The sequence below is a fragment of the Lontra canadensis genome, unplaced genomic scaffold (assembly GCF_010015895.1).
Source record: "Lontra canadensis isolate GAN:19392208 unplaced genomic scaffold, GSC_riverotter_1.0 scaffold33, whole genome shotgun sequence".
In the NCBI taxonomy this organism is placed as follows: domain Eukaryota; kingdom Metazoa; phylum Chordata; class Mammalia; order Carnivora; family Mustelidae; genus Lontra; species Lontra canadensis.
Window position 1 is genome coordinate 19,763,374 of NW_022631027.1, and position 14,642 is coordinate 19,778,015.

Here is a 14,642-nt window from a genome sequence, read left to right on the forward strand (position 1 = left end):
TCTGGGCCTGCAGAAGTCATAGGCAGGTTAAAGAGAAGTGGGGCATCCTGTGTGACTGGTTAGGGGTATTTCCTTCTCTCTGGTTGGTCCTAAGTTGGAAGTGGGGACAAAAACTAGGGAAGGTGTCAGGTATCAATCAATCTCCGACCATTGGGGCTGATTGTTACAAAAGTTATTTTGCTTCCTGGATTGTCTCTAGAGATAGCAGTTTGGACTCCTGTAAGTCTGATTTATAGCAGGTTGGTTCCCTGGGTTGTTTACTACAGAAAAGGGGTTGGTTTCCTGAGCAGGTTACTCTAAGTTCAAGTGGGTCAAATTTCAGTTTTAAATATGAGCAAACCATGATCCATACTTGTATATTCAGCGTCTTCCTCCCCACAGTCAAAAGCCAATAAAACATCATTCAGAGAACCCGTTATCAGAATAACAAAAGCTGTATCTTTTCTTTCTTATCGTTATATAATGTAAGTACCATTTCTATTTTTTTAACTGATGAATTCTTAATTTATATAAATGAATTTTCTACTAGAGAAGGTGGAGACATGTGGGAGAAAACTCACATTAGAACCCCCTAAAGATGTCACTGTCACCAGAGGAAAAGCCGCATCAGCATTCTCCTGCAACGGTTCTGTGTGGTTGATGACAGCCCTCCAGAGCTAACTCTTCCTGAGTTTAGTGTGTGAGCCCTGTCACCACCACTAGGCATACAAACCCTTATATGGCCCACACCATCTCTTAAAAAACAAAACACAGATTCACAAAAAATTTTGTTTTTGTAAGGATGAAATGTGTTTCAAAGAACTGAACTTGTTTACGGCATAAACCAGAATTTCTTATGAAAGTTTAGTTTGTATCAAAGAAATACAAGTCACACTTGGAAACCTGAGTACAAGAATAAAGGATATTTAAATAAGCATAAAGTGGGGGGTGCCTATCTAACTCAGGTAAGCGTCTGACTCTTGTTTTCAGCTCAGGTCATGATCTCAGGGTTATGGGATCGAACCCCACATCGGGCTCCCTGCTCAGTTGGGAGTCTGCATGTCTCCCTCTCCCTTTGCTCACTCTGTCTCTTGTCTCTCTCAAATGAAGAAATAAATCTTTAGAAAACAAACAAACAAATAAATAATGAGCATAAGAGATATTTAGCTTTAAAAAGAAAAGCACTTCAAAAAATTTTTAAAAATAAACAAAAAAGAAAAAACACTTCCATTTTTGTTCTAGGAATTACAAAAACCAAGTGAACTTTATGGAGATAACATTTTGGATTGGCCTAAACCACAGAAAACACCCAGTCCAGGCCTCTGATTCCACAAATGAGAAAACTGAGCTCTAGCACTTGGCATACAGAATGTGCCCAAAATACAGCTGCTCAATCCCTGGACGATGAAAGTAGAGACCCCCAGAGACCACACAGCTAGTAAGAAGAGCTTTATTCAATCTTAACATGACAGAACTCAGCCAAGAGATTTCTGAGCACAAAGTACCAATGATCTGAAATGAATTCAACAGTCCTCGCTCTCCTGAATCTCCCATCCAGGCTACTGCTGTAAACACCCAAAGAGCAAATATAATTGGAAAGTACTTATATTCAATAATAATTTCCAAACAGAAAATAACCTGGAAATACAGTGATTGAAATATGCATCAGGCATTACATACTGAGGCGTTATCTGTAATCTAGGCAGCTGGGAAAAAGGGATTCCCAGGCAAAATGATGCCTGAGCTCAGTCTTTAAAAGTCTGCTAATGAAGGCATGCTAGGAGGAAAGGTCAGAACTCGCCAGACCCCCAGGGTACAAGCCAGGAGACCGAATGCCCTCCTTCTAGGAAAAGAAACCAAAAGATAGTACTAGACCTTTTCTAACTACCATCCCACTCCCATACACATCTACAGTGATTATCCCAGTTCCCCAAAGTGGGGAGGGAGCCTCACTGGCCTAGATACCCATCCAGGCTACTAGTAAGAGGTGAGTACATTGAACAAGGTGACCCCCCCTCCCCAAAACAAGGTGGTAGCCAACATCTTGAGAACACTTTGAATTTGAAGTTTTATGAGAGCCAGGGGAAATAAGAAAAATGCTTGAGAAAATTATCAGCTCTGTTGTTTTTCTTAAAACGGTAAAACGTTGCTAATCAACCTGAAAGTTACAGTGGGTCTCAGGTGAAGCCAGATAAGGTGTCAATTTGGTTTCCTCCATCTCTGCCCAAGGAGTCTCCAGGGCTCCCAGCCCCCACATCTCTCTGACCACAGCCCCACTGAGGCCCACCTGCCCTTCCTCCAGGAACTCGATGAACCCTATACGCTGCAGGCCTTCCTGAAGCTCAAGGATATCCAGGGTCCCATCTTTATTAGAGTCCAGGTACCGAAAGAGTTCTTCATAGAGGGCATCCATTTGGGATGTCTCCGGCAGCAGGGGTGGTCCACGCTGTGGCCCCCGGGAGCCTCGCAGAGGTGGAAGTGGGGGGGAGAAAGGTGCCTCCGGCGCACTATCCATCCAGTTAGCAGGGACCTACGATAGCAATGTCCTCCCCAGGCTCCTTCCGCGAGATCAGGCGCAGGAAGGGGAGGGCCCATCGCAACGGCTCCAGTGCCGAGGCACGAGGCGCATCCGTGAGCCCTGGAGCTTCCGTGGCGACTGCTAGGGGTCTGACCCAGACACCGAGGCCTCAGCGCTTGGGCTGTGCTCTTACACCAGCGGATGAGACGCCCAGGCTCTCACCCCAATCCAGGAGGAGCCTTGAAGGGACAACTCACGTCCTTCCCCCAAGCCTTCCGGAAAGAAATTTGCACAGGGCTGTCTAAAGGTAGAGCTTCTTTCTAGAGAGAAGTGGGTGGGAGAGTGTTGGGACACGGATGGTGGGGCCATATTGACTGGTGGTGAAGTCCACCTTTTTAAAAAGTTGTTTCCTTACACCTTCTTAGAAGCCCTCTTCTAAGGTTGAAGCACTTAATATTGTGGCGATTAGGAATTGGGGACCTAATGAAAATCTGCCCACTTGGGCCTCTCCTGCTTTGATTCTAGCCACCCCCAACTCCCACCACCCCCAGTTCCTTATCTTCACACAGTATCTGCAGTGGTTTCAGAGCAAGGATACACTATGCTAACCACCAGGGTCCCAGCTCTGTCCTCACAGATGTTGGCAGCACACTCAGGAGGATAATCTCAAAATGGGTAGAAGTTAATTCAGCTGGGATCACAGAGAGAAATCAGTGGGTATTCATACACGATATCTGTGGCTTCTTCTTAATCCCACTCTTCAGAGTCCCTGAGGCCTCTGGCCTCCCTATACATGGACCTATGGTCCCTCACCTGCTCCGCTGAAAATGTGGAAGTGTAGTTTCACAGTAAAAATTCCACTTTTTCTGTAATCTATTTTCCTAAACATGGAGTACTCTTTAAAAAGCTGAATATTAAAATTCATGTGGAACAACAGGAAATTCTCATTCATTGCTGGTGGGAAGGCAATATGGCACAGCCACTGTGGAAGACAGTTTGGCAGTTTCTTACAAAAACTAAACACACTCTCACCATACAATCCAGTAACCATGCTCCTTGGTGTCCACCCAAAAGAGGTGAAAACTTAACGTCCACACAAACTCCTGCACACAGATGTTTAGAGCAGCTTTCTTCATAATTGCCAAAACTTGGAAACAACCAAGATGGCCTTCAGTAGGTGATGGATAAGTAAATTGTGGTCCGTCCAGATAGTGGAATATTATTCAGTGCTATAAAGCAATGAAGAATCAAGCCATGAAAAGTGCATATTACATATTACTAAGTGAAAGAAGCTAATCTGAAAAGGCTACATACTATATGATTCTAGCCATATGACATTCTGGAAAAGGCAAAATTATGACTTTAAAAAGATCAGTGGTTGCCAGAGGGTTGCAGGGGGGAGGGTGGAAGAATGAATACACAGAGAACAAGGGACTTTTTTAGGCCAGTGAAAGTACCCTATATGATACTATGAAGATATGATGCTTACATGTCATTATACAATTGTCCAAACCCAGAGCACACCACCAAAAGCGAATCCTATGGTAAACTATGGACTTTGGGTGATAATGATGTGCTGGTGTAGGTTTAGCAACTGAAACAAGTGCTCCACTCTGGTGGGGGATGTGGCAATGGGGGGAGGCTATTCATGTGTGGGAGCAGGGAGTCTATGGGAAAACTCTGTAACAACTTCTTCATTTTGCTGTGAACCTAGCAAAATGCTCCAAGCAAATAAATAGATTCTTTTTAAAAAATTCACAAAGAAAATTTAATCTGGCCATTATCTGTTAGTTCTTGCTCTATTCACTCATCCTGTCAAGTACTGACAACATAAAGAGGCCTGTCACATGTCCATGAAATATCCACAATGTGCCTTTAGAAGGAGATTGCACCACAGTTTGTTCTAAGTTCCACTGTAGGCTTTGCAATAAACGCTTCCCCCCAGAACAACTGGGCAGTGGCAGACATCTAATCCTGTTTCACAAGATGTGCTGTGGCCCAGTCAAGAATGAATTCTCCCACAAGAGAACTGTACAATCCACAGGGGCCCTGTGCACTGCAGAGAGGCACATAGCCACCAAGAGTCATCGAAGAGAGAGAGACGTCCAGGCAGGGCACAGTGGTCCAAGGAAAAAGGATAGAAGTCAGGGCCAGAGTAATAAGGAAAACTGACAGAATTTTACACAAGGGATAGGAGGGAACCAAACAGAGTCGATAGTCTCATCTAATAAAAGGGCAACTATTTTTGTTGTATTCAACAATTCTTCCCACTTTTTAAAAAGATTATCCTGTTCCTTATTTACTTATAATTACCCCCACCAACACAAACACACCTCCTATAAGGAAAGTTGTGAGGACACGGTTCAGGGACCCTATCTGTCTTATTCACTAATATACCCCAGTTCACTGAACAGTGTCTTGAACTATCCAAAAATATTAGTTGAATGGATTTATATAATATTTGTACTACTTACTGTGTAGCATTCCTAGTTTACATTTGAGGTTTCCAAGCATTAAATAGCTCACTCAAGGCCACAAGTATAGCAAACAGTGAAAACATCTGAACCCTGGTCTGAGTCCACAGCTCATAAAAACAACCACTACACACACTGCACCAGTGAATGACGTAGATATGATGGTCTGCATTTCAGAGTGAGGCATCAAACTTCCTCAACAAATCCTCTTGTTGTTTTCATAGATCCTGTCCAATATAGACTTCTCAGTGGACTCTATGTGACCCTTAAAAAGATCTTTTAAAAATAAAAAAATTTAACTAAAAAAAAAGATAACATCTTTTAATTCAGAGTGGTCAAAAGGAGTCAAGCAGCACCCTTACAGTATGTCACCTTATGGGAGTTAGTTTATTTATTTCTAACCATATTAACTGGAATGTTGATTAAAAAAAAAGTAATTCTGACTGTGCTAGGGTACAATTATACAGGTGAGCTAAAGCCTTAAACAAATGGGTAATAACTGACAAGGCAGAAAAGAAGTGAGAACAATGCCAAGCAGAGAAAAGAAAATAAAGAGACAAATGTCCATGGCTGTGGCCTGGCTGGGGAAACAAAATGTTGGGGTTTGGGAAGGAGACTAACAGGTAGACTGCTACCAAGGTGAAAAGGGTATTTTATGCCTTACGAAAGAATTCTTCCATTTTTTTTCATTCTTTCCAAAATAAAGAGCCTCAAAGAAGGGATAACATCAGATTTTAGAATATAAGGAGAAAACACAAAATTTATAAATATAAATTTTAGAACATTTGACATAAATGTATTTGGAATTTATTGTTTTCCTTATACCATAAACTCCCTGCTATGATGCCTTAAAATGTACTTTTGAGTACATTTTGTGACTTCTATGACTTCTCTATGACTTCTCTATCACATTCCTAAAGTTTCTAACAACGAAAATGCTAATAAAATAAGTCCCTCCTGTTAACAGAGGAATTACGCTATGGAGTGAAACCCTGAGAAGAAAATCCATTCAAAGCAATTAACATTTATTAAGCTACTGTTTTTGTATGTGAACCTATTCCATCTGTAGTTGTAAATAGAAAATTTTAAGACAGAGAATCAGAATATCAGAGTTGGAAGAGCCCTTAAATCAGGTCAACCAGTCCAACCACTTCTCAGACACTGCCTAATCATGCAGCACATACTCAGTACTGATGGGGACAGAGGGTCCTCCAGAAGCCCATCATCTAGTACATGTGACACCACATTTTAAAGGATTTTTTTTTTTTTTACATCAACTTTCATATCCAGTCACATGGGATCTTGACAAAAGCTCTGTCCAGGAGTCATGGAAGATACTTGCATTTTAAGAATAAGGAAAGTAAACCAAAGGTTCGAAGGCCACACAGTCACACGAAGTATGGAACTCATTGGCCAAGATGCTTTCCTTCTTGCTCTCAGCAATTCTGTTTTAAGAGTCCTAGGCCCCTTATGATGATAAATCTCTCCTAAGAAAGTTAAAGTAAGAATTTGTGCACATGAAGATAGGATAACAACTTAGTTTTAAAACTATCTGTAATTCTTTAAAAAAAAAACAAAACCAAAAAACTACACGGTGCACCTGGGTGCTCAGTGGGTTAAAGCCTCTGCGTTCAGCTCAGGTCATGATCTCAGGGTCCTGGGATCGAGCCCCGCATCGGGCTCTCTGCTCAGCAGGGAGCCTGCTTCCTCCTCTCTCTCTGCCTGCCTCTCTGCCTCCTTGTGATCTCTGTCTGTCGAATACATAAATAAAATCTTTTAAAAAAATTTACTGTAATTTACCAGGCTAACTGAACACATTCATCAAGTCAGCCAGGTCTGAACTTGGATACAGGAATCCCTACAAAACCTGCCCCCCTTTTACCTCCACATATAATAAAAGAGATGCCACTAAAATGATGCCAAGATTGGAGAAGTAAGAAAAAAAAAATCTGTAAAATCCTCTTGGGCAAGATCCACTTTTTTCATTTTACTGCCTTAATTCTACAACTGGGAAATTTTCTGTTTTTTTGGGTTTTTTTTTTTTTTTTTGGTTTTTTGGGCCTTCACTGTTCCAAATTCTTCCAAGCCCAAATTGAAACAAAATAAGCATATTTCCAGCCAAAACTGCTTGCTCTTCATCAGTTTATTCTCCTTACAATTTCCATTTGAGTAAACTAAAATTCAGATTTTTTCCTCTATTCTTTAATATTCTAAAACGTGTTCCTTAGAGTACCGCAAATGACATACAAACATTGGGACTGTCTTTGAGAATGTTCTAATGTGGTCTTCAACAAAAAACAAACATTAAGGAGGAGGAGGAGGAATATAAAAAAGAAAATACTCTAAAAAGTAAACTTGCTTTGAAGCCTTTTCTCTTCCCTGGGTAGTCTTGGAACGCTTAGTAATAGTTAGCTATTGTATCCCTTATGCCCATTTTCTACACTCTACTTTTATTTTCCATATTCTTTCCATTTAAGATCCTTTATACTGTAAATGGATATTTGCTCTCTTCTAAATGCTATATTCACTACAAAAGCTTGAAACACAGAAAGGAGATAAAATCAAATAGAAATTTAGTAGAGTTTCACTTCAAGCTAAGTATCTGTCTTAGATGCAAATTATTATCTTGAAACCTTCCCTTGAAGAGTCACCTCATAGTTCTCATTTGTAGATGCTCAAATGATACTCTCATTTCTAGATAATCTCCCCAATCCTTGACATTATGCAAACCCTTGACCTACACCTTTGAAATCTTCCCCCATAAAGACTGACCATGTAATCCTAATTCCAAGTATTTGGTTGGCTACTATTTTCCAGGTTTGCCTCAATGCCCTCTCTTCCTCCATCTATTTCCCACACAGCCATCAGAGTGACCTTCCTAAAACTTCAGTTAGCCTGTGTCCCACTCTTACTTAAAACTTCTCAATGCTCCCATTACTCATATGAAATCCAAACCATTCAGTGGGCCCAAAATGTTTTTCATGACCTGGCCCCTCTTTGCCCCCATATGACACTATTCTTCAAGAAGTCCAACCAAAAAAAAAAAAAAGTCCAACCAGTCACTAGGCGAAAAGTCAGTCATACTGAGGCCTCCTGTATGGGAGGGGCACTGGCTCCCCCCACAGAAACAGATACCTCTTCCAGGTAGGGGTTACCCTTTCCTGCCCACAGAGGCTTAGAGAGCACCACCATCTGGGGGCATATGGAATGCCTGATCCATAGGCACGAAATCCCCACATAACATAACATCTGACCAGGGAATCTGCTTCATAGTCAAAGGTGTAAGTGGGCCCATGACCAAGAGATCCACTGGCCATAGCATACACCACACCACCCAGAAGTAGCCATCCTCACAGGATGCTGGAATGGCCTACAGAAACCATAACGGAAGCATTATTGAGACAATATTTGGCAAAAATGAGTTGCCAGCCTTTAGGATGCAGTACACATGATATGAGACACCTCCATAGGGCTCCATGCCCTCAACAGAGAGAATACATGAGTCCAGGAACCAAGAGGTGGAAGCAGGAGCAGTCCCACTTATTAGCACTCCCAGTGACCCACTGGGAGACTCTTTGCTTCCCACTTCCACAACTCTGGGCTCTGGAGGGTTAGTTTCTGGACCCCAAACAGGACACACTCTTGCCAGGGAATACAGCAAGGGTCCCAATGAACTACAAGCTACAACTTCCACCTGGACATTTGGAATTCCTTGTGTCCAGAGACTAACAGGCAAGGAAAGAAGTCACCATCTTACATGAAAAAATGTTCATCCTCATGAGCAATCAGGGAGATTCAAATCAAAACCACATTGAGATACCACCTTACACCAGTTAGAATGGCCAAAATTAACAAGACAGTAAAGAAGTGTTGGAGAGGATGTGGAGAAGGGGGAACCCTCTTATACTGTTGGTGGGAATGCAAGTTGGTGCAGCCACTTTGGAAAACAGTGTGGAGATTCCTTAAGAAATTAAAAATAGAGGTTCCTTTTGACCCTGGAATTGCCTACTAGGTATTTACCCCAAAGATATGGATGTAGTGAAAAGAAGGGCCATCTGTACCCCAATGTTCATAGCAGCAATGGCCACGCTCACCAAACTGTGGAAAGAACCAAGATGCCCTTCAACAGACGAATGGATAAAGATGATGTGGTCCATATATACAATGGAGTATTATGCCTCTATCAGAAAGGATGGATACCCAACTTTTGTATCAACATGGACGGGACTAGAGATTATGCTGAGTGAAATAAGTCAAGCAGAGAGAGTCAATTATCATATGGTTTCGCTTATTTGTGGAGCATAAGGAATATCACGGAGGACATGGGGAGATGGAGAGGAGAAGTGAGTTGGGGGAAATTGGAGGGGGAGACAAACCATGAGAGACTGTGGACTCTGAGAAACAAACTGAGGGTTTTGGAGGGGTGGGGGGTGAGAGGTTGGGTGAGCCTGGTGGTGGGAATTATGGAGGGCACATACTGCATGGAGCACTGGAGGTGGTGCATAAACAATGAATTCTGGAACACTGAAAAGAAATAAAAAAAAAAAGAAAAGAAAAAAGAAATAATTGCCCATTAAAAAAAAAAAAAAGAATTCACCATCTTAGTAGGTATACGCTGACCTCAATCAGCAGGAGATAGGGCTGCTTTTACATAGTGGAGACAGAGAGGCATAGGTGTGGACTCAGGTGAGCCATGGGGATACTACACACGCTGCCCGCTACTCCGCCACCCAGTGATCGCTATGAACGGGCACGCAGAACAGTGGCCTGAGAAGCTCAGACCCCTCGCAAATGAAGGTTTGGGGCACACCACCCAAAGTCACGAGAACCTGCAGTGATTATAGAAGAGTACGAGTGGAATTTAAAGTAAGCAGGGAAATTTAAAGTAAAAAGGGAAATGAGGAGTACCAGTGGTGACTAAATGAACCCATGGGGACTGTAGTTTGTCCCACTGACCTCCCTGAGAAAAAGAGGCAGAGAACAGTAATGTAAGTGCTCCCCAAGCTGATAGACGCAGATGTGTGTGGCACGAGGACAGGGCTCTCTGGTCGCTAGGTTAGATCACCCTTTGAGAGAACCTGCTGTGGGAGCAGAGCTGAAGGACAGACACCCTGCCCGCAACACCTTCGTGCCTGTGCTGCAGCACTCCCAGCAAGTCCATGCTTGCCCTGGGCTGCTCCAACCAACGACTGGCCACAGCAGGGTACCAGCACGGGGCAGCCAATAGCATAGGATTCCCCCAACTGATAACATTTCCCTCCGGGACCCTCCCATTGGCTTAGTTGAGACATTCTAAGAACTGTACTTTGGTCGAAGTTCTTCGCAAATCATTCTTTCTTGAACTCTTCTAGCAGGGGTTAAATTTGTGTCCAGTCTTAAGACCTCAACTCACCCTTTTTGCCTCTCCCTTACCCTTCACAACGATTTCTCCCAATACATCTTTTGCATTCCCAATCCCATTTTGGTTTCTGCCCCTCAGAAGACCAGAACTGACCCAAGAGTGGTCCAACCCAAGAGGTGGTAACATGGAATTTGGAAACTGGATCACTCATCATCCAACTGACAAAGAGTCTGACTGGAATATGGGGCAAGAAGTATGTCTTGCACAAGGTGGGAGCCCAGTGCTGATGATTTCCCACTGGTGACCTGGGAAGTGACTGTTGGAGGGCAACACTCTGGTAATAACTCAGGAACTTGAAAAATATGCTGTAAGGGTAGGCAAGAAAGTGTACTTATATAAGGAGCATTTCACCAGGAAGATACCAAAATGCTAAATTTGACTATACCACAAGTATAGTCCACTATATAGTCTATTTTTTTAAAATATAAAAGGGAAAATTGACAGAATTATAAACAAAAGTTGGCAAATCCATAATCATAGAGTTTTTGACATCTCTTTCTGTAGTGATTGTAGTAACAGTAATTAATAATTTAAAGGTTAGTGGCTAACTGATTGCTTATTAGGTACCAGGCATTTTTCTAAGTACTTTACATATTTTAATTCATTTGTTCCTCACAATAACCCTCTGGAATAGGTACTTGTGTTGCCTCTGTCGCCAATGAGGAAATTGGGGCTAGAGAGATTAAGAAAATTGTCCAGAGAGGGGTGAGGATACAGAGAGGGGAGAGGGACAAAATGAGTGAAGGGGAGTGGGAGTGGGAGTGGGAGGTATAGGCTTCCAGTTATGGAATGGGTAAGTCAGGGGGATGAAAGGCCCATTGTGGGAATGTAGTCAATGGCACTGTAACGGCATTGTGTGGAGACCAACGGGAGCTACACTCGTGGTGAGCTCAGCGGAACCAACAGGGTTGTCGAGTCACTGTGTTGTACACCTCAAACTAATGTAATGCTCTGTGTCAACTATGCTTCCATTAAAAAAAAAAAAAAGAGAGAGAGAGAGAGAGAGAGAGAAAGAAAATTGCCCAAAGTTACCTAGTTAGCAGTAGAACCAAGACCGTTTGATTAGCGTTCTCTTCTTATACATGTAAGAGGTTTATCTGGCAAAACTATGGAGCTAAGAAAAAGATCAGCAGTGGGAGGCAAGATGAATAGGCAGAGCACAGGACTTTTAGGGCAGTGAAAATCCTCTATATTATAATGATGGATACATGTCATTACACATTCGTCCAAACCCAGAGAATATACATCACCAGTGAACCCTCAGGTAAACTATGAGCTTTGGGTGATAATGATGTGTAGGTTCATGCTTGGTTAATAAAAGGTACCACTCGGCTGAGTGATGTCGACAATGGGGGAGGCTGTGCACGTGATATGCAAGGGCATATGGTGTATGGGAAATCTCAGTACCATCTTCTCAGTTAAAATTGCTCTTAAAAAAAAACAGTCTTCACAAAAATGTGTTTATTTTATTTTATCCAGCATTTCTTGATATCTTGCAGTAGGAGGATTTTTGGTCATCTTGTCCTATACATACTGGAAATATAAGGACTAACAACTTTACAATTAAACTTTATCTCTTTTTTCTGTATCATCTCAAAGGAGGCACTGCCTTATTTAGGCTATTTCAAATCAAGTCCTAAATCTTTTTGCATTATTGTGCTTAGATGTCTAAGATATGACCCTCATCTTTGAGATGCTTGGTCTTAGTGGACGGTATAATCAATAACTAAATATAATACCCTCTGAAATTATGATAGTAGTGACATGTAAGACCAAGGATCTACCCATAGTAGGGTGTGATCAACTCTTCCATAGAAGGTGGCCCAGAAAGACTCATCTCAGAGGAGGTGGTATTTATAAAAATAAAATGAAAATGAAAACAAAAACCTCTTTTTTCCCCTAATCATAATAATATACAGTTATTTTTAAAAATGGAAATACAAAAATTGTGAAGAAAAAAGTAAAAAGGCAACTCCTACCATCCATAAATAACCATTACTAACCTTTTATTGAAGAAGACACCAGTCAAAAAAGAGTGCTGGGATTAGTTAATATCTATCATAAGCACAGAGAGTGATATTATAAATATGTGTATGTATGTATAAAGTACATTTTATGCCTATGTATAAAATACAGTGATAAATATATGCCATCCTATTGTATGTTTGTATAGACATGATTCTATACAATTTATAATTTGTTCATATATACATTTTGGAAAATTAAACATATTTCTTATGCCTGATTTTGAGTTCGTATTTTCTTAATCTTGTCAGAGGCTTGTCTATTTTATTCATATATATTTTTTAAGATTTTATTTATTTATTTCACAGAGAGAGAGAGAGAGAGAGAGATCGAGAGATCATAAGTAGGCAGGCGGGGGGAGGAGGTGGGGAAGCAGGCCCCCCAGCGAGCACAGAGCCTGATGCGGGGCTGGATCCCAGGACTCCGAGATCATGACCTGAGCTGAAGGCAGAGGCCCAACCCACTGAGCCACCCAGGCACCCCTGTTTTATTCATATTTTCAAATAACCAACTGAAAAAGCATGTCTTTGGAAATTTAAAGCACACATTTAAATAATTCAGGGTCAAAGATGAAATCACATTGGAAATTACAAAATACTTGAAACTAAACAGAAATACAAACTTGTGGAATGCAGCTAAAGGGAGGTAGGTGGGGGAATAGGGCAACTGAGTGATGGGAATTAAGGAGGGCGCACATGATGTGAAAAGCACTGGACATTATATGCAACTAATGAATCACTGGACACTACCCCCAAAACTAATGATGTACTCTATGTTGGCTAATTGACTTTAAAGGCAAAAAAGTGATCAAAGGGATATTGTAGCTCAAAATTAAGGAATCAGCATTCAACTAAAAAAATTAGAAGAGCAAATGAGTACACCAAAAGAAAATAGAAGGAAATACATAGAAATTAATGAGAAAAAATTAAAAAGAGAACATCAGTAAAAAGTACCAAAAGTTGGTTCTTTCAAAGGATAAATAAAGTAGACAAATCTTTGGCAAGACTGAAGTGTGGGGGGTGGAGCTCGATATCAGAAATGAAATAGAGCATATAACCACACATAGAGTCAGAACGTTCTAAAAAATCATAATTGAGTATTAACGAACCTTGGAGACAAGTTTTCTAAAAATTGTAACTTACTAAATCTGACTCAAGAAGAAATAGTAAATAAACTAAAGGGACTTAGAACTACTAAAGACATTGAACGGGTAGCTTAAAATAGAACTGTGAAACAGTTGTTGGCTATTGGAGTTTAATCACCTTCCCTCTTGGGATAGAGAATGCCATAGTGTCCTCTTATGTTTCAGAGGGGTTGGAGAGGTTCCACGTATCTCCACCCTGGTAAAGGGGCTGAGCTTCAGAGGCACAATTAAAATGACTCAGAGAAGTTGAAACTGCTCAGCGACCAGCCAACCCTTTAGATGAATTTATGCAGTTAGGACATTAAGGTCTTCAACAATGGAATGTTGCCTCTCCTCAACAGGAAGTTGGAAGAAACATACGATTGGTTTTTGGTTTTCAAAAGTTCTGAAGACTAGACAAAACTAGCTAGTGTAACAAAGCAGCTTCTAAGGGATGCAAAATGTGAGCCTTTTACAGAGCGTGGGGCCCATTTAAGTCTGAGAGCTTAAAAAAAATATATATTGATTAAATTTTGCAAAAAGGCAGGTGAAGGACCTGGGATACATTCCTACCAAAAGTGCTATGGAACAGCGTTTTAAATTGTTACCGTGGGCCACAGTGTTCGCTGCCCTATTTCATTCGGAAAAATACCTGTAGGCTTCCAGGCTGACGCGCATCGGCTCCGGGAGTAACTGGCCCGGTGCCCCACTCCCGAGCTTCGGAACCCAGTCGCCGGCTGGAACCCGCAGTTCCGCCTTCTGCCGCCCGCGCCCAGAATCTCCGCAGCCCTCCCGGCCGCACAGCGACCCACCTCCTCGGCGTCCTGGCCCAGCGGGATGCCCAGGCTCTTGAGCCCCTCCTGAAGCTCGCGGATGTCCACCACGCCGTCCTTGTTGTGGTCCAGCCTCTGGAAGAGGGTCTCGTAGCGCGTCGGCGGCTCCGCGTCCTGGCAGGCCGCCGCGGGCAGCACGAAGCCCCGCAGCCAGCGTAGCATGGTCCGGGAGGCGAGCGGCGGCCCAGCCCTGGGGGGTCACGGGGACGAGGACTGCCGGGCGCGACGAGGTCCCGCGCGACGGCCGCCGCCTGGCTTCGAGGGGTTCGCGGCGTACAGGGAGCAAGAG

General features: G+C 42.4%; 1 protein-coding gene across 1 annotated transcript in view; it reads right to left on the minus strand.

Annotated features, from left to right (window-relative positions):
- SLC25A24 (solute carrier family 25 member 24) overlaps positions 1-14,610 on the minus strand; it is a 49,365-nt gene extending 34,755 nt beyond the window's left edge. The window contains exon 1 of the mRNA XM_032867264.1: positions 14,333-14,610. Coding sequence (XP_032723155.1) covers positions 14,333-14,515 — 183 coding nt within the window. The 5' untranslated portion in view covers positions 14,516-14,610. The remainder of the gene's footprint in view (positions 1-14,332) is intronic.
- Positions 14,611-14,642: the final 32 nt, after the last annotated feature.